This window comes from Notolepis coatsorum, assembly GCF_963971535.1.
Source record: "Notolepis coatsorum genome assembly, chromosome: 3".
Taxonomy (NCBI): Eukaryota; Metazoa; Chordata; class Actinopteri; order Aulopiformes; family Paralepididae; genus Notolepis; species Notolepis coatsorum.
In genome coordinates, this window is record NC_140167.1 from 124,218,543 (window position 1) to 124,239,312 (window position 20,770).

The window sequence follows — 20,770 nt, forward strand, 5'->3', positions numbered from 1 at the left end:
AGCAGCCTCAACAGAGCGCGATCGACTCCAAGCACAGACGCTTAGTGAGCGCGAACATTCTTCCATGGAAAGAGAACGCCTCCAAGCGCAGCAACGGAGCGACGAAGATCGTATACGTCTAGAGATTAGACGCCTTCAGACGGAAGAGAATATGGTAAGAGACCACGCCGAAGCCCAGCGCGCCGCCGCCGAAGCCCAGCGCGCCGCTGCCGGTGCCCAAAGAGAAGCAGAGCGCGACATCGCTCTCACCAAGCGCGAAGCAGAGCGCGACATCGCTCTCACCAAGCGCGAAGCTGAGCGCGACCGATTACAAGCGCAGATAATGGAGCAGCTGATCGCCAGGGCGACACCCCCTCCCTCTGCACGGGGTTCCAGGGCCTCGTCAAGACACGGGTCAAGGGCACCCTCCCCTACCCGATCAAACGACCCTGAGCCCGACCACCAGAGAGAGCCTATACCCCCCTCCGAACTCCTTCCCCGACCGGTCCCAGTGAGACCCAGCTACAAGGAAGGAACGGTATACACCGCGGAGAGGCTAAATAGACGACTACAGGATCTAGAGGACCTGACAGAGGAAGAAGAAGAGGGAGAGGAGGATAGTCAAGCCCGACAGCAGCACAGTACTCCACAGGACCAGGAGGTCCAGTACAGCCCAGGCTCTACCCCCGCGGCTCTGCGCTACAGACCCCCGACTCAATTCACGGGTGAGATTGACGCACGACCAGTCCCGAGGAATAGCACCTGGATACGCGGGCCATGGTACCCTGCCGGTACCAGCCCACCGAGAGGCGTAAGAGGAGACTCGCCTAGGAGGCCTCTCTTCCAACGCTCACCGATGTGCCAGCCATCTACGGCATCATACATTGGCACACCGACGTTTCCAGACTTCACCCATGAGAACAGAGCACAGTACACGGAGCTACGGATGTGCTTAGAGACAATGATGGCTGATGTAGCTGATGAACGCCACAAGTATGCTATCCTATTGAAGCACCTCAAGGTGCCCCGAGCGCACAATATAGCGCTGGCCTATGCCACCTCTACTACCCCATACACAGCGGCTCTAGCAGCACTCGACCAAAGATATGGACGCATATGGGACTACGTAATACAAGAGATAAGGCATATTGACCGCCTACCCCCAGCAACAGACAATCGCTCACTAGATGACCTGTCTATCAAGGTACAATCCCTGGTAGGGATGCTGGGGGCGCAACGAGAAAAGGGTATGCACGAACTATACGCAAACTCTAATGTCGAGAGGATTTTAGAGAAGCTTCCGCCCGCCCGACAAGAGCGCTTCAGGCGGCAAAGAGACCACCGTGATCCTAACGGTCCCGAGCCATCCCTCCTAGACCTAGCCGACTTCCTGGCGAGAGAAGTCAGCAGCCTGCGATTGGATACGTTCGTGCGGAGCACACCCAGCTCCAGAGAGGGACCTAGGAGAGCAAACGATGGCCGAAGATTGGTGACTGTCATGCACCAATCAGAACCAGTACCGAGCAGCAAGAACCACAGTACCCCCTCGATGAAAGAGAAGTGGAAGATGGTGTGCCCGTACTGCGAGAAAGAACACTGGTTGTCACAATGTGACACATTCAAGAAGATGACCGCCGACGAAGTGGGTCAATGGATAAAGTCCAACCGACGCTGTTACCGATGTGCGCGCAGTCACATGGCAGCCGAGTGCCGCTTAAAGAAGAGGTGTAGTCGGTGTGACGGAGCCCACCTAGATGTCCTACACGACAGTAACAGAAGAAAGCCTGCACCCTCAAGCAGCACAAAGGCAAGTGTTATGTACATTGACCCCGCCAGCAGCGGGGGCGCCCGAGTGCTCTTAAAGGTGGTCCGCGTAACACTGAGTTACCAAGACAAGGTCATGGACACTTACGCCGTCCTTGACGACGGGTCAGAGAAGACCCTTCTCCTCGCATCCGCTGCGGCCCAGCTGGGGCTGCGGGGGAGCGAAAACCAGATGACGATTCGGACAATAAGAAGAGATCTAAAGACGATAAAGGGCGAGAATGTCTCCTTCACTATCGCAGCAAGCGGGCAGCCAGAGAGACGGTATAGGATTACTAATGCTTTCACCAGCCAAGAAATAGGCCTGTCGCAGTACACCTACCCCATCGCCAAGCTGATGGATAAATATGTGCACCTGCGTCAACTACCTATCCCGCTCATAGACGGTGCCACCCCGACCCTGCTGATAGGCTCCGACCATGCAGACCTCATAGTCCCGATAGACCGGGTCCACACAGGGCCCAGAGGCTGTCCTGCAGCAGTCGAGACCCGCCTAGGATGGACATTACAAGGCCCCCTCGCTAAGTCTCTTAACCGAACAGCAGCCACTAGCTGCCTCCACTCCAGAGTGACAGAAGAAGACACCACCCTCCTACAGCATGTCGAGAGGCTATGGACACTAGAGACAATGCCCTTTAAGATCGAAAAGAAAGACATTCGTTCCAAGGAAGACATTTACGCCATAGCACTCCTCGAGCAAGGGACAAAGAGAGTCAAAGTCAACGGAGTGATGAGATACGCAACTCCACTCCTGAGGCGAGAGGGTATGCCCACCTTCCACGCCCCAAAAGAAGCGATGGAGCGGTATCTATTGAACACAGAGCGGCGCCTAGCCAGAGACCCCGCTCAAGAGACTGTGTACCGCGCTGAGATTAACAAGCTAATCACAGCGGGACACATAAAGAAAATTGACATTAAAGAGGCCGATCAGACGACCGAATCATGGTACGTGCCGCACCACAAAGTCCACCACAACGGCAAGGATCGTATTGTGTTCAACTGCAGCTACCAGATCGGATCACAAAATCTGAATAAAGAGCTCTTGCCCGGCCCAACACTCGGCCCCTCCCTACTAGGCGTGTTACTACGTTTCCGCCAGGACAAGGTGGCCATCAGCGGCGACATCAAAGGGATGTTCCTGCAGGTGAGACTAGTGGAGGAGGACAAGCCCCTGCTGCGGTTCCTATGGAGAGAGAGGATCGGGGATGAGCAACCAGCCATCTATCAATGGGAAGTCCTCCCTTTCGGAACCACATGCAGCCCATGCTGTGCTACGTTTGCACTGCAAAAACACGTCGCAGAGGACCCAGCAGCTGATGAAGAGGTCCGAAAAAGTGTAGAAAATAGTTTCTACGTGGACAACTGTCTGCAAAGCGTCTCGACGCCAGAAGAAGCCGAGGCCCTTCTACTCAAGCTCCGCGCCTCCCTGATCAAAGGCGGCTTTGATCTCAGGCAGTGGGCCAGCAGCGACCCGCAATTATTGCGCAGCCTCTCCCCCGAGGACAAGGCAGCAAGCAGCGAGACCTGGATGGCGACCATCCCAGGAGAAGCCCAAGAAATGACATTAGGACTAGTCTGGCGCTTCAAAACAGACTCGCTCCATTATAAACACACACCCCTGACCAAGGAGCAGGGAAGGTCGACTGCACTACCGACCACCAGACGGAGTGTATACAGAACACTCGCCAGACAATATGACCCGTTGGGATGTATTCTACCTTACACCACCAGGGCAAAGATGATTGTAAGAGCGTTATGGGACAAGGACCAGGGCTGGGACGACCCCATACACGAACACCTTGCATCCAAATGGAGAGAGTGGGAGACGGAACTCAGCTCACTCCCAGGTGTTAACATACACCGCAGCTACTTCCCACCCACAGTGAGGCCGGAGACGTGCCAGATGGACCTGCACGTCTTCAGCGACGCCTCCGAAGTAGCCTACGGCTCGGTGGCCTACTTGCGTGCCCGAGAGGAGGGAGGAGAAATACATACTGCTTTCATCCTGGCTCGCTCAAGAATAGCCCCACGAAAGCAACAATCTATCCCGCGTCTAGAGCTCTGCGCAGCCCTAGCAGGAGCGCACCTCGCCACGTTAATCCAACGTGAACTCACCATTCCGGTCAGACTCCACGACAGTACTCACATGGATCCGGTCTGATTCGTGCAGATACAAGGTCTTCGTGGGAGTCAGAGTCACAGAGATTCAAGATTTAACAGAAGTAGCAAGCTGGAGGTATGTGGACATAAAAACACAACCCAGCTGACGTCATCACCCGGGGAATGTCCCTGGATGACCTCACCCATCACAACCTATACAGTGACGGGCCAGAGTTCCTCAAGCTCCCGGAAGAAGAGTGGCCTACACCCACCCCACGGGAAGCGAGTAAAGAGGAGGCAGAAAACAAGAAATCTATGTTCTGTGGATTGAACACACTCGTCTCCACAGACCCCGACATAGACGATTGCCTCACCCTAGAGAGTGCGCAGCTAAAGACATTCCTGTGGCACCACCCAGAGGTTCAGCTCACTACTGACATTACTGCAGCTGACTACGAAGAAGCGGAACTTCTTCTACTACAACGAGCCCAGAGAGACTCGTTCCCCGATGAGCTAGACTGTCTACAGGGAGCAAAGCCCGTCCCATCAGACAGCAGACTGCTCCACCTAGCACCCGAGAGCGACGCCCATAGTCTCATCAGAGTGGGTGGTCGTCTGCGGAGAGCCCCAGACTTACCGGATGACGTCAAGTACCCGATAGTCTTGAACAGCCGACACAAGGTCACAGAGCTGATCATAAAGAAATACGACGAGGATGTGCACCACGCAGGGGCAGAGAGAGTCTTCGCGGAGATCAGACGTCGTTATTGGATACTGCAAGGGAGAGAAGCAGTGCGGCGCTTCCAGCGAACCTGTCTAGACTGTCGTAAGTGGCGAGCGCAGCCCAGTATACCCCGGATGGCTGACCTACCTCCCTGTCGCCTCCGACTCGGCGACAAGCCTTTTCACTCCACCGGTATGGACTGTTTCGGCCCGCTGTATATAAAGAAAGGAAGAGGAACCGAGAAGCGGTGGGGTATTGTATTCAAATGCATGACCACCCGAGCGATACATATAGAACTCCTTCCAACCATGAGCACAGACTCATTCCTTATGGCCTTCCGAAGATTCACATCGTGGAAAGGCAAACCGTCTATATTGTTGTCTGATCACGGGACAAACTTCAAAGGCGGAGAAAGAGAGCTGAGAGAGAGCTTCCAAGCTATGGGCCCAGAACTTAAGACCCACCTCGCTCCATCCCAGATTGACTTCCAGTTTAATCCCCCGAACGCACCTCACTTCGGTGGAACTTGGGAACGAGAAGTACGTTCAATAAAGACAGCCCTGTACGCCATGCTTGGGGCCCAGACCGTGGCGGAAGAAGTCCTAATGACAGTCCTCACGGAGATCGAGGGAGTATTGAACTCAAAGCCCCTCGGTTACGTCTCAAGTGATGTAGCAGATGTCGACCCAGTCACCCCCAACACACTCTTGATGGAGCGGCTGGACCCCGTGCTACCCCAGACAATGTACAGGCCTGAAGAAGCGAACGGCCGAAGAATGTGGAGGTACAGTCAAGTATTGGCTGACAAGTTTTGGAACAGCTTCCTACTCCACTACCTACCGTCTCTACAGACCCGCCAGAAATGGGTAAAAGAGAGAGACAATTTGACAGAAGGAACAGTCGTCATGATTATCGACCAGTCACTACCCCGAGCTATGTGGCCGGCTGGCCGCGTAAGCAAAGTGATCACCGGTGCCGACGGAAAGGTCCGAGCAGCTGAAGTGCTCGTCCAAGGGCGGACCTACACCCGACCCGTGGCGAGGCTAATAGAACTGCCAAGGCTCCCCGATACTATCGATGACGACCATGACCCCATGACTTTGTGAACTGACTGACCCTCACAGCAGACATTGAGTAGTGGACAGTGCGGTTAATCTGTCTCTGCTTAGCTAATTAGGTGGGACTAATTAGGGGGCGGCTGTTACAAAGGATCAGATTAAACCGAATATATATATTTATTTATTGATATATATTGCATAGTATTTGTATATCGTTTGATATCCCTTGTATATTCCTTGTACATATACACGGAATATCCCTTTAGTCCAGCCCATAATATTTCATTCTCCTATTGGACAGTGGTCCACCGGCGCCAGGGACCGGCCCCCGGAGCCAAGTTCAAAGTCACCGACACGACATGTCTGTACTTGCCCCGGCCCTGCCCAGGGATACGGCGACAGAAATGAGAGTGGCACTATTTGTTCACCGTGCGTATAAATACGGCGCAGGTGAATGTAGAAGCCCCTTAGCCCCTTACCTCCGTACTCTTCGTGCATTTAGTATGTTACCGATAAGTTGAAGCCTCACCCACGATACAACGTGCGGTGAAGTATGGCCTGTTTGGCCTCAGAATAGAGCATCGAGACCACGTGCGAATTAGTAACTGAATTGTCAGAGTTTGGCGCTATACCGTCGAGTGCGACATATTTCTATTGAGTCTTTAATAGTCTATTTGTGTATAGTGTATCGTGCGGTTAGAATTCTATAGTGACCAGCATCTCCAACGCTTTCTCGTATTAGCTAGAGTTCTTATCCAGGCTGGGCCGACCGCATGGCGCTTTCACCCGAGGAGACCTAGGCGAGAACCGTATGGACATGTACACTGGATTAATCTACCCGACGACTACATAGCCCTTTGCGGCTGGAATATATTTGCTTTGGTCCTATGATTTATGGAGCGGATAATCGCCGACGCCTGCACGTGTTGGATTTACCCCGAGAGGAGTCAAGTCGAGTCGGCGCTCAGAGAGCCTGAGGCCGCCTAGCTTTCTTCACTGTAGAGCTACAGTCTACAAGAGAACCAAGCTGTATTCGTCTGTGGATCAAGAGACTACTGCACCGGCTTCTGTACCTGAAGTCTCCCTAGTCATCGTTGACCAGACGTCCTACTACTGACAGATCTTCTACCCCCTTGCTGGCTTACAACCAGTGGGAACCCCTTCCAGTATCTCCCGCTATTACTAGTGTACCATAGATATAATTCCCTAAGATTCAGGTTGTATAATTACCTCCTGCGTAACCAGAGAATGGACATTCGTTATTGATTTGCCTACGCATACTCCTTTGCCTTACAAGTGCATTCAAAGAATAATGTAAAGTATCCTATGTACCTTTTGCTCCATTAAATACTTGATTAATACCTTTGACTGGAACCGATTTAATTGTGGGAAGTGTTCATCATATTCATATATCGTGTACTGTATGGCCAGTAATTAAAGTACATAAAGCGGTAGTGGTTTAATGATACCATACTTATCAATACAGTCAGGGAATTGTACCCCTCAGTTACACCTTAGGTGTTAAAACGCGCTTCTCACGAGAACAGAAATCAATTTTCAGTGCCTTATGTCACTGAAGTCCCCGTGCAGTCAGAACAGTGTCACACAACCCGTTCATAAACACAGGCGCCGACACCATCCCCTCATTGAAATCCCTGCCGACCAATGACATCTCACTGGTCAACCCGACCTGTGGCCCACGGCGTCACCCCCAGTTTGCAACCTGGAACGCGAAACCCCGGGCCTCCTACTCAAGGATATTCAAAGTTCATTCCACTCACAACCACTGCCACACACACACAGCACCTCCGACACCAATCAACCACCATAACCACAGTCACCCAAATACCCACACACAATATAACCCAATGCGCGTAGTGTGGCAGCGAGCTTTTGACGAGTGCACGCATAGCGCATCCCCGTTAATGCGCGGTGGCAGACAGCGAACCCACCCCCGCCACGACGTCCAGCAGTCCCCGTACCCCCGCTAAAATGAAAATGTGCGCAGTGTGGCAGCGAGCATCGACGAGTCGCACACATAGCGCATCCCCGTCACCGCGTGGAGGCAGACAGTGAGCCACGACGATCTGTCTACCCACACCCCCATCACAGGCGCAGCCGAGCAGAGTAAATATGCCCCGACTTACGGCCCACCAACATGAACGCCACACAAAAAACACTGACACGGAGTCCACCGCGTTGCCCCGTGTCAGCAGCGCTACATTTCTCCGTTAAGTCAAGAGACCGGAAGGTGGCCGGAGACCTGGAGAGAGCCAGAGAGTACGGCCCCATCGCCGGTTGAGTACGACATCATTGCCCTAACGCCAGCCAATACCACTACCAGCACTAGAAATTCCCTAAAAATAATAATAAAACTGAATATGGAACAACAACATACACTAAACAAGTCCCAAACTCAACCAACTGCCTTTGAACCCTACAGTAAACAGCAATAAACAATAAACCTAGCACTACACCGCGTTTGAAACCCATAAAGAAAACAACATATTTATATACAGGCCCAAACTAGGAGAGAAAGAGAGAGCGTTTCGGGGGGGCCGAGGGGGGAAAAAAATATGGAAGAGAGGCGGTGTGGGAACGAGAGCCCTCGTCCATACCACACCACATCACAATATAGCCTGTGCCCATACCCATGAGGGGAGTGAGGGGGAGGGAGTGAGCGAGAGGGAGAGAGCGAGAGGGGGGGGGCAAGAGAAAGAGAGAGGGGGGAGGTGAGAGGGAGAGAGGCGAAAGGGAGAGGGAGGGAGGAGAGAGAGAGAGAGTGAGAGAGAGAGGAAGGGAGAAAGAGAGAGAGAGAGGGGGGGGGGTGAGAGAAGGAAAGAAAGAGAGGGGGGGGTGAGAGAGAGAGAGAGGGGGGGGGGGGAGAGAGGCGAAAGGGAGAGGGAGGGAGGAGAGAGAGAGAGAGTGAGAGAGAGAGGAAGGGAGCAAGAGAGAGAGAGAGGGGGGGGGTGAGAGAAGGAAAGAAAGAGAGGGGGGGGTGAGAGAGAGAGGGGGGGGGGTGAGAGAAGGAAAGAGAGAGAGGGAGAGGGGGGGGGTGAGAGAAGGAAAGAGAGAGAAGGAAAGAGAGAAAGAAAGAGAGAGAGAGAGGGGGGGGGGGGGTGAGAGAGAGTGTACGAGGGGGAGGGGGGGCCAAGGCCCCACAATCCACCACCAGATTAAAGCACAACAATCTAATCTCACTTTACCAGCCTGTGCCCATACCCATGAGGGGAGTGAGGGGGAGGGAGTGAGCGAGAGGGAGAGAGCGAGAGGGGGGGGGCAAGAGAAAGAGAGAGGGGGGAGGTGAGAGGGAGAGAGGCGAAAGGGAGAGGGAGGGAGGAGAGAGAGAGAGAGTGAGAGAGAGAGGAAGGGAGCAAGAGAGAGAGAGAGGGGGGGGGTGAGAGAAGGAAAGAAAGAGAGGGGGGGGTGAGAGAGAGAGAGAGGGGGGGGGGTGAGAGAAGGAAAGAAAGAGAGGGGGGGGTGAGAGAGAGAGAGAGGGGGGGGGGTGAGAGAAGGAAAGAGAGAGAGGGAGAGGGGGGGGGGGGTGAGAGAAGGAAAGAGAGAGAAGGAAAGAGAGAAAGAAAGAGAGAGAGAGAGAGGGGTGAGAGAGAGTGTACGAGGGGGAGGGGGGGCCAAGGCCCCACAATCCACCACCAGATTAAAGCACAACAATCTAATCTCACTTTACCAGTACACTAACCCCCTAATGAAAACGTTCTGTGAGCAGAACCCAAAAATACTCATCCTGTCCTCTTCCGCCCCCTACCGTTTTCCTAAATAAACTCCACCTTCCCCTTAACAATGGACGCTTGGTGCCCCTACTAAGATGGACGCCGGCGCCCCTACCAAGATGGACGTCCCATCGCGAGACATCCCGAGAGCCCCGTCATGCCATGACGTCAGCACAGTTAGCTTAGCATATTAGCTTCGTTAGCCACGTCGCAGGCCGCTTCGTCGCAGGCTGCCAGACCGCGCACCCTTATGACGTCACAACCGGCGACCGCTTTAGCCGTTAGCGCGGCTAGGTAGCATTAGCTTAGCTTCTCCCATGATCCCATAAAAACTTTCCCCAACGACCCATCGACCCGTTTCGCCGCGCGGGCCGACACCTCGCAATGTTAATATAACACCACATTCCCCACAACAGAACCCTAATCCCCTCAAAACGCCAGTGTAGTGATCTAAACAGAAATATAAAAACATAACAGCCTATAGGCCGCCACAAAACACTAGCTTGACCCCGCCGACGTCACCACCGGTGAGCTCAGAACGACTTCCGGGTCCCCGCAACATACTATCCCGTTCACCTAAAACATTATACAACTATTTTATCCGCCACGAATATGAAAATTTTTAAGTGCCTAACACATCCCCGTAATCCCAAGACACTATCGATCGACCTTATACATTTGAACCTACGCCTATTTGTCCGCTGCATCCTCCGGTCGCCTCAGAGGCTAATACAGTAGCCAACTGCCGCTGCATTCCACCGGCCCCGAAAAACCGGCGTTATCATTACCTTTCCCCACGGCTAACCGGTGACTTAAATTACATAATAATACAACAATATTCTCATACGTACCACCAATCATACCTAACCATAGCCATTCTCCAACCATTCAATCATACACGCTTCCTAACTACAAATAAAAATACAAACCTCCATTCACGCACATATTATCGTCTCTCGAACGTCGCACGGCAGCGCGACTAGTAAACACGAGATCAAACGTAATCGCACACACTTTTATACTGAATGTCTAAGCTTACCATAGCTTTGTAATCGAATTCCCACTAAGTACTTATCAGTCATCTCGACCGAATTGTTTTTAAGCACATTGTCTTCGTATCACAGCGCACGTAATTCAATCAACACGCCGGTTTCGCTCAAGATTAAAAAGGGATCTCCGGACCCAATTCGATACTATGCCTAAGGACGAACATATATCTTCATTTAATTCGGCCGATTGGTTCCCGCAGATACGTCCTGTCTATCACGCGATCAGTCAGCAAACCACTCATTATTGAGCCTCTTGAACACGCCGGCCCCTACCTTCTATTAATTACTACGTGTTAATCCTGTAATCGCACAAACCACGTTCCCTGATCATGCAGGTGCCAAATCATCTTTACCATACCTGATTTGCATGTTCTAAATAGCAACAGAGCCCATCTTATACACAGCTCTCTCCCCATTCAGAACAATCAAATCTTAATCAATCATTACCGCGCCCTCTTCCTGAGAATAATTTTTAGGGAATTTATATACTCAGAACGCGCCCCTGTCGCACACACCAGATTGCCGCGCTTCCTAGCCAGAAAAGCCTTTCATCTGCCGTCATGCGACGCTAATACCATTACACCATGATCAGATAGTCTGTGCACCCAATACGTCATCATATTACAACAATATGAGGTTTTTTAATTACTTCACATAATTCTACATGAAGCAATTTCTTTTCCCAACCCCTTGTTGTTCGAACAGAACAGCCCATTCTTCTCCAACACTCACCTCTCTCTCAGGAACGAAGCTCCCGCAGCTGTGTCCCCGTCGTCCGCTGATGAGGTCGATGAGTGAAGGAAAAAAAAAAAGTCTCGTCCTGGGCCGCCGCTTGTTCACGGGTCGCGACACCAAAATGAAGTAGATTCCCAAGCTAAATTCTGCTCTGTATCAGAACCGGGTGGTTAGTACTCTGCGTTGTTTCAATAACTCTAAAGCTCTGGGAATTACTTATGAACTTCTCAGCGGTGCAGGCAGAAGGAATCAGGAGGAAAAGGTTATATAACAGCTGTTTAATCAAAGTTAAGAGTTGTATACAAATTACAATAAAGAATGCTATAATTGTGATCAAAGACACTATGCCGTCTTGATAACAACCAGACTAATATTACAGTATAAAGAATGATAGTTGATAAGTTGTTGATGGTCTTTGTTGTCTGGCTGACAAAACAAAGCAGTCCGTTTTCCCTCCAAAAGCGATGTCCTTTGTTCTCCTGCTGACCTGCCCGCCTTGAGTGTGGATGGGTGATAGGTGTGTCCTGTTGAGTTGGGTTTCCAGAGTGTCTCTCCCCATCACAACATCCCATTATATCTCAAGGCCCAGCGTCTCTGGGTGATGACATCATCAGCTGTGGTTTGTCCAATCACAGCCTCTCTATGTTTGAATGCAACAGAGGCGGTCCTTATATAGTCAACCAGATATATACTTTCATTTGTTTCATTCAATCTAACAATCTACCTTAATACATTGCATTATTGATTTCATAACATATATATTTGAATTGTAATTGATCACCTAAACACAGAGATATTATACTTGAACACATTTCTTATCATTATAACCTATTTTCACTTTAAGTGAAAACGAATTACCTAGTTTAAGTATGACTTCAGAATTCTTACCCCAATATAAACAAGCCTATTCTATTTATATTTTAACTTACATCATCTGATTTTACACAGTTTAATATGGCTTCAGAATTATTATCCCAATGTAAACACTCCTAATTATATTTCATATCAAAACTAATCTAAATGGGTTGTCAGACCTTTGATGGTCACATGCAAGCCATCAGATACCAACTGCATGTGACCTAATCATTGTCTTTGGCAGACCAGTTGGCCACATTGATGTCTCCTAAAAGGAGACACATGTTTCTCTAGAACTTCCTGCCCTTTGTTCTTACACACCCCCTAAGGGGAAGAAGGTTATCTCAACTGCCACCAGCTGCCACTATATGCAAATGACCTCCTGGAGTGAACACAAGGTCTTGGTAACACACATTCTATGAAATTATAGTTAAGGGCCAATTGTTTCACTTCGACTGTTTCTACACATTAGTTTGATTTGAAATCCTATTATGATGATGATCTATGTCCCAAAATCTACCACATAGCCTACAGAAGTAATCACATATGTAGCTTGTACCAAGGTCTTTTGGCCCTCTCTTTAAACGTCTGTGTTTTCTCTTTGCTTGGTGAAGTATATAAACACGGGTGACGTGTTCGCACATGAGCCTAAAGCCATGTATAAAAACCCGTTTTCACAAACGAGTTATCGTCTGTGGCTGGCGTGCAAATGGTTGAGCTTATCCTAGTGGATATACGCTTTTCATGTAGCATGCTAGGTAAACTGGTATCATCGCTGCTTGTTTGTTTTCATCGTATCCGGGGTATGGGGTCATAAGGGGGTGAACTGATAAACCCTTCCCCCCTTTTTCTGATTGGCCAGGGGGTTGGACCTCCTGTTCTTCGGTCTTCCTGTCACGCTGTTGGGTCAGCGCGTCACAGGGTGGGGAGAGGGGGGGGGGGGGGAGTTCCTTGATCCCATGCCATATTTGGGCAGGTGGGTCACGGAATTTCCCCGGCCATAGAATATGTCACTGGACATGTTTCTATTGGTCGTGAGGCTTCCGTGAGTTTTTTTCAGGCTCCATGTTGTGGACCGCTGTCATTGTCAAGATTGAGTTATGCGGTGCGTTGGAAACTTTGTTTTCTGCTCTGCTCTCTATTGCATATGTGTTGAGCTTTGGTCACGTGGCTCAATGTTTACATATATCTTTTCAATTATTACTCATGTGGGAGGTCTCTGGGGGTTCCCTGTCTCCTCTCTTTATACGGAGCAGTGTTGGCAGGGTTTCTTTCCCTCAGACGCGTCATATGGGGCCCATATCTGTGTCTTTTGGCCAGCTTCCTACCGCTCGTCCCAGGCGGCATCGAGGGAATGTTATCTGGGTTCTTGTTAGAATTACCATTGATGTGTTTTTGGGTCTCGACGTGTACATAGCGCTGGCCCTGGGTGTTTCAGTGTGGAACCACGCATGGGCTGGCGCGCCTTGGTTGCTCATTATAGAAACAGCGTTTTTGTAGAGCAACTGGGATGGAGATTTTATCTCTTCCGAGCGCCAGTGTACTAGGTTATTCTCGACGAATTCTTGCTCATCTCTGGGGGGAGATGACGGAGTAGATCGAAACATTGGCGGAGGGGTCTCACGCCCATGGGGTGGGCCACCGGGCACGGTGCGTTCATGTTCTGACCGTCTTGGTGGCGCCCTCTGTGATGTTTTAGATCAACACGCGTACCTACCCCCCTCTTAGGACTGGGGATGGTGGCGTGATTAGGACACAGGACTGGTTCTGGTCGCGCCGGACCAGGTCAGTTAACCCTTTGTCCGCCGGGGCGCAGATCTGCTGTTCTGGTACCCTGAAGGACTTTGTGCTTTTTCGGGAAAAAAATGCCGGGTTGGCCCGGGCGTCGCGGGGTTTGATGTTATGGAGGTGTGTGTCGTGATTACGTCACTACGAGTTATCCTTCGCAGTTGCTTGGTCCATATTGTGATGTACCTTGCGCTGTGTTAAGGGGCCTAGTCCTTCTCCATTCTTTTTCGCCCCTCCCTTCCCCTGCTTGGCGGGGCTGGGAGGGGGCTGTTGAGGTGGTTCTATTGTACCCCTCTGGCATCCCTGTGTACGTCCCGGTCCGCCGGGCTCAGGTCCGGACTCGTTCTCGTCGACCTGTTGGCCTGGGTTAACCCCTTCTTGAAAACTGAAACACTTGTACTGCCTGTATAGCTGGTGTATACGCGCAGTTGTGTTTTTTGAGTTTTTTCTTGGGGGGGTTAAGGGAACAACCGCCTCCTGTTAAACTAAACATAGGGGGGTGGTTGATTCCCCGGTGTGTTGGTAGCAGAGTCGACTCTCGGGTTTAGGCCGGGCTTAACCCTGTCTGCCTGCGAGTGTGCCCCGCACTTTTCATGACGTCTGCCAATCGTGTCAGCCTTCTCTACCTCGGCCTCTCTAGGGGGTCGGGTTTTGTGGAGGCTGCGACATGGTGCACAGCATACCGAACGCCCCTTCCGCCGGGGTGCTGTTCACAGTAGATCCCTTAGGCGCCTGTCTAGTCCGCAGTGCTCCGGGCACAGGTCGAGTTACGCTCTTGACCTGTTGCCAGGATTGAGGGATCAACCTCTTTGGGGGTTGTCTCCCCGGTGCGCTGACTTGGGGGTGTAGCCTCTGTAGAGTGCTTCAGGGCGGCGTGCTGTAGGGGGGAAGGGCCTGCTCTTGGATTGGGCACTGTCCGATACGCTGGCGATGTGGGGGGTGGTGTCACTAGTGACCGTCTGGTGGGGTCTAGATGCTACAGCATCGTTGGCCTCACCAGGCCCCCTTTCCGAGGGGTCCTGACCCTCAGGCTGTTCCTGGGGCTGGGTCCTCCTCCACGCTCCGCTGCTATGGCCTTGCCACGGGGTTGGGTTCTTGACCTTGGCCCCGTGATGTTAAGGGCTGTAACGTTTTTTATTTTTTTTTCATTCGTTCCCTAGTGGCATGTGGGATGCGCGCCTGAGTAGTCGCAGGTCCTTCTGTGTGAAGGTAAGTTATTAAACCCTCTTTGCACAGTCGGATTCCGATTCCCTCCCGTCCCCCTCTAGGGGGGTCCGGGGGCTCGGGTCCTCCCCGGTTCTGATGGTTGTGGGGGGCCTCAGCGGGTACATTTGTCGAGCTTCCGCTCTGCTCAGCTCCTGTGTTTCACCAGAGTGCAGAGCGTAAGCTATACGATATATAACATACGGTTATCCTATAACCATAGTTATATGAGTATAGCGAGCGCTCTGCACTGACTCACTGAGGACCCCGTGGTCTTCGCCTTTGGTGGTGAAAGACTTGGGAAGGAGCTGTTAGTATGGCCACGTCCCCGCTTATGTAGAGGAGCGGATGTGGGTGTGGCCAGGCGGATGGGTGTGTACATGTGAAGAAATTTATTCAGTATTAGATTGATAAGGGATAGGGTTCCACCAGAGTGCAGAGCACTCGCTATACTCATATAACTATGGTTATAGGATAACCGTATGTTTTATGTTGTTTTCACATGGATGGGAGGCCAAAACGCAGAGAAAATACTACGCTTTTAAAAGATATCTGTATACGTGTGGACAAGGCTTTAGAAAGTACTGTATAGTCAAAGAGGGATCCATTTTGGGAAACCCAGCCTTGGTCAACAACCCTATTTCCTGCACCCACAGAGCCCAGACAGGAAGTGGCTGATCTTTGATGGCCCAGTGGACGCGGTGTGGATCGAGAACATGAACACGGTGCTGGACGACAACAAGAAGCTGTGCCTGATGAGCGGCGAGATCATTCAGATGTCCCCTCAGATGAGCCTAATCTTCGAGCCCATGGACCTGGAGGTGGCGTCACCCGCCACGGTGAGAGAAGTCGACCATGCTCATCTTATCCAGGGCTCTAGTTCACCTTATCATGTTATCATGATTGATACTTAAAAGCAGCGGGATCCTTGTTCCTGTTCCTAGGGGGGCTGGGTAATGTAGGGGTCTAAGTACTAAGGGGGCTGGGTAATGTAGATGTCTAAGCACTAGGGGGGCTGGGTAATGTAGAGGTATAAGCACTAAGGGGGCTGGGTAATGTAGAGGTCTAAGCACTAGGGGGGTTGGGTAATGTAGAGGTATAAGCACTAGGGGGCTGGGTAATGTAGAGGTCTAAGCACTAGGGGGGCTGGGTAATGTAGAGGTATAAGCACTAGGGGGCTGGGTAATGTAGAGGTCTAAGCACTAGGGGGGCTGGGTAGTGTATAGCTCTAAGCCCTCGCCTACCAGCACAGGGTTCAGGGGGGAACTGGCATAACTACTAAATTGGAGGATGGTCAAAAAAAGAAAAAAATCTTCAGCTACTTGACCTAAACCTTGAGAACTATACTGTTGCTGTGTCATTGAGCCCATACAGTTACATGCGTCGGTGACCGACTATCTTGAGTTTTCAAGGTGTACTGTAATTCAAAGTGTTTTTATTTTCAAATGTTTCAGTATTGATACATAATTATAACTTGTATAACAGTTTTCTAAAAGCATCCAAATCAAATATAATTCTACGATAACAATAACAATCAATTCAACAAGATAATTGACAAAAGTAAAATAGGTCCACACATATCCCAAGGCTATAAACTGTTTTGCACACATTCATTTAGTTTGACTAGTTAGTGAGTTATTATTATTATTATTATTATTATTATTATTATTATTATTATTATTATTATTATTATTATTATTATTATTATTATTATTATAATAATAATAATAATAATAATAATAATAATAATAATAATAATAATAATAATAATAATAATTTACCATCCCTCGCCAGCTCTATTTGTCTATGGAGAAGTTCCCCTTCTTTGCAGGGCTATAACTTTTTAAATTGTATTGCTAAATTGACATTATTATGGCCCATTCAATGTCCTATATCTATTGTTCAGGGTGTAGCAACGTTATACTTTTTCATTCACATATTCATACTAAAATACGGTCTAAAGTATAAGTATGTTTTTATCGTTTTCTGCAGCTTTCTCCAGAACTTGATTTATAGCCCTAAATGCATTATATTGATGATCAAATACAGTTTGGTAGGAATCTGTGCGAGATAAAAAATTTCAACTGGATGTGCTTCTAGGAGTTACTACTTATCATCTGATGTTGACCGGATGGGCGGGGGGTCGTTTATAATTCCGTGGGCAACATTATATCATTCATCTAGTGTGGGTGATATGATCATCAGAGCAGTTTATATGGAACACGTTAAAAAAAAAACGCTGAATCTTACCGTAGCTGCCTTGGGCCGTTGGGCGATGAGCGTGGAGCAGAGATATTCCTATTATGGGATGTATAAATACCCGATCCATTTCCAGGTTGTATAATAGTTGTAACTGAGGGGTACAATTCCCTGACTGTATTGAGAGTATGGTATTATTAAACCACTACTTAGTTATGTACTTTAATTACTGGCCATACAGTACACGGTATATCTGGTGAACACCCACACAAGAATACAACAATGACACCTAAAGTTCTATTTGGAGGGATTTATTATTATAGCAGCAACGGTAGGTTACAGAATGAGAATTATACTTGCGCTTGTAAGGCGAAGAACACTTAAGTAGGTCAAGAGCGTAAGTCCATGAGAATAGTAAGATGGGTATAAACTGACGCCACCTGTAGCCTAAGAATTACATAAGGCATACTCGTAGTCAGCTGGAGACACTAGGGGGTTCCCTCCGGTTGTAAGCCAGCAGGGTAGAGGAATGTTCGGGAGCAAAGTCTGGATCAACGCGGAATAAAGAAGCTCCAGCTACGGGAGGCGGTACATTACTCCCTTGATCGGCAGACAAAAGCAACAGCTATAATCCAGTATGCACGACAGCATGGATGAAAGCTAGCCAGCCTCTGTGGTCCTAGAGGCGGGCTCGATGGTGCTCCTCACAGGGTAGATCCCACACAGCAGTGGGGTAGACGGTTCTCTGCTCCAGCAGCCACGGTACCAAAGCAATAATCCAGCCAGAAAAGGCTCTGCATTCGCCGGTGTAGATTCTCCTGTGCACTATACTTCACATTAACTAGGTCGAAGTTGACGTTATTTCACTAAACTCTGACACTTTTACTATCCTATTCGCACATGTTATAAGTGCTCTATTTAGACGCAAAGTTGCTCACTTCACTTGGTCATTGACTCGTGGTGAAGGCTTTAACGTTGGGATAAGACTAGACTACTGCTGTATCCACCTGCGACGTATTTATACGTAAGGTGAATAATCTAGTGCCAACCTCAGTTCTGTCTCGTATTACTGCGCAAACCTGGACATGTACGAGAGAGTGGCCGGTGTCGCTCACCTTTGTGTGCAGGCAGCGTGTAGACGTGGGTTTACTGTCAAGTCCGTAGAGGGGGCCCTGGAGCGTCCACCCCAGTCGGGTCTGAACCGCGACTGGGCATCCTTTGGGTCCGATGTGGGCCGCCTCAATTGGGAGAATGAGGTCCGCGTGGTCGGAGCCGATGAGCAGGGTCGGTGTGGCGGCGTCGATGAGCGGTATAGGTAGTTGACGTAGGTGCACGTACTTCGCCATCAGCTGTGGGATGGGGTAGGTGTACTGTGACAGGCCTATGTCGTGGCTGGTGAAGACGTTAGTGATACTATACTGCTTCTCGGGCTGGTCCACCGCTGCTATCTTGAAGGAGACATTTTCACCCTTTATGGTCTTCTGGTCTCTTCTGATGGTACGGATTGTCATTGTTCCTTTGGCACCCCGCAGACCCAGCCGGGCTGCGGCGGATGCGAGGAGGAGAGTCTTTTCAGACCCATCGTCTAGGACGGCGTAAGTGTCCAGGACCTTGTCCTCGTAGCTCAGGAGCACTCTGACCACTTTGATGAGCACTCGGGGGGGTCCCGCTATGCTTGGGGTCTATGTGGAGCACTCCTGTTGGTCGGTTGCCTTGTTTGGTTAATCTTCGCTGGTGGGCCCCGCACAGTGCTGCGCGGTAAGCGGCGCCCGCCTGGGCCGCCTCACGCCACTGATCAACTTGGACGGAGTTCAGTGTCTTATATTCGGCGCACTGTGCCAGCCAGTGTCCGCCGTCGCAGTAGGTACAGACGATCTCCCCTTCCTCTTTGGCGGGGGAGTGGTGACTCGGCGTTGGTGGCGCCGACTCGGGGTAGTACGGGTGGCACTGTCGGTCCCCGTGTCTGCTGCGACCGTCGGGACACCAGGGGGTGGTTTCAGGCCTGGTCTGTGGTGACACCGCCTCGGCCTGGTACATTACCGTGACGGGCACACTCCGGCCCCCTGGCGGACGCTTGTTGAGGTCGTGCAGGACCTCCAGGTGGGCGCCGTCGCACTTGCTGCATTTCTTCTTTAAACGGCACTCAGCTGCCATATGGCTGCGCGCGCAGCGGAAGCAGCGGCGGTGGTCTTTGATCCACTGACTCACCTCGTCCGTGGTCAGCTTCTTGAAAGTGTCACATTGATACAGCCGATGTTCCCCTTCACAGTACTGGCATTCAATCTTCCACTCCCCCTTGGTTGGGGGGTTGCTGTGGTTCTCGTGCTGCGGCACTGACTCGGCCTGGTGCATAACAGTCACTGACCGGCGGTTATCATTAGATCCCCGAGGTCCATCTCTTGGGCTTGGTCCACTCCACACGAACGTGTCCAGTCGTAGGCTGCTGACCTCCCTGGCGAGGAAATCAGATAAGTCTAGGAGGGATGCCTCTGGGCCGTTGGGGTCGCGGTGGTCTCTCTGCCGCCGAAAACGCTCTTGTCGGGCGGGAGGGAGCTTCTCTAGTATTCGTTCTACATTAGAGTTAGCATATAGTTCATGTCTCCCTTTTTCCCTTTGGGATCCCAGCATCCCTACCAGGGATTGTACCTTGATAGAGAGGTCATCCAATGCTCTATTGTCTTTGGCTGGGGGGAGGCGGTCGATGTCTCTTATTTCTTGTATCACGTAGTCCCATATGCGTCCATAACGCTGGTCGAGGGCCACTAGAGCCGCGGAGTATGGGGTGCTTGAGTTGGAATATGCCAGCGCTATATTATGCGCTCTGGGCACCTTGAGATGCTTGAGGAGGATGGCATATTTGTACGACTCATCGGGGACGTCGGACATCATAGTCTCCAAGCACATCCGTAATTCCGTGTACTGTGCTCTGTCCTCGCACGTAAAGTCTGGGAACGTCGGTGTGCCAAGGTACGATGCCATGGATGGCTGGCACATCGGTGAGCGTTGGGGAAGAGGCCTCCTGGGCGAGTCTCCCCGTACGTGTTGTCGTGGGTTGGTACTTGGTGGGTACCAGGGGCCGGGTACCCAGGTGCTGTTCCTCGGTGCTGACTGTACGTCAAACTCACCCGTGAGTTGGGTCGGGGGTTTGTAGTGCAGTGACTCGGGGCTGACGTCGGGGCTGTACTGGGCCTCCTAGTCCAGAGTACGTTGCTGCTGGTGGGCTTGACATTCCTCCTCTTCCTCTTCCTCTTCCTCTGCTAGGTCCTGGAGTCTTCTAGTCAGTCTCTCGGCGACGTAGGCCGGTTCTTCCCGGTGGCTGGGTCTCGTATGGACCGGTCGGGGAGGGGGTTCGGAGACGTAGACAGGATCCTCCTGTTGGCGGGGTCCCGGGTCGCTTGGTCGGGTAGGGGAATGTGCCCTAGACCCTTGTCGTGATGATCTCCGGGAGCTCCGTGCGGAGAGAGGGGGTGTCGCCATGGCAATCAATTGTTCTACCATCTGCGCCTGCAGCCGGTCGCGCTCTGC

At 51.0% G+C, this 20,770-nt stretch overlaps 1 protein-coding gene across 1 annotated transcript in view; it reads left to right on the forward strand.

Annotated features, from left to right (window-relative positions):
• Window positions 1-20,770, forward strand: part of LOC311225992 (dynein axonemal heavy chain 7-like) — a gene marked incomplete at both ends in the record, with an annotated part of 810,419 nt that overhangs the window by 247,180 nt on the left and 542,469 nt on the right. The window contains 1 exon segment of the mRNA XM_084311374.1: window positions 15,703-15,885. Within this exon segment, the coding sequence (XP_084167500.1) occupies window positions 15,703-15,885 (183 nt within the window).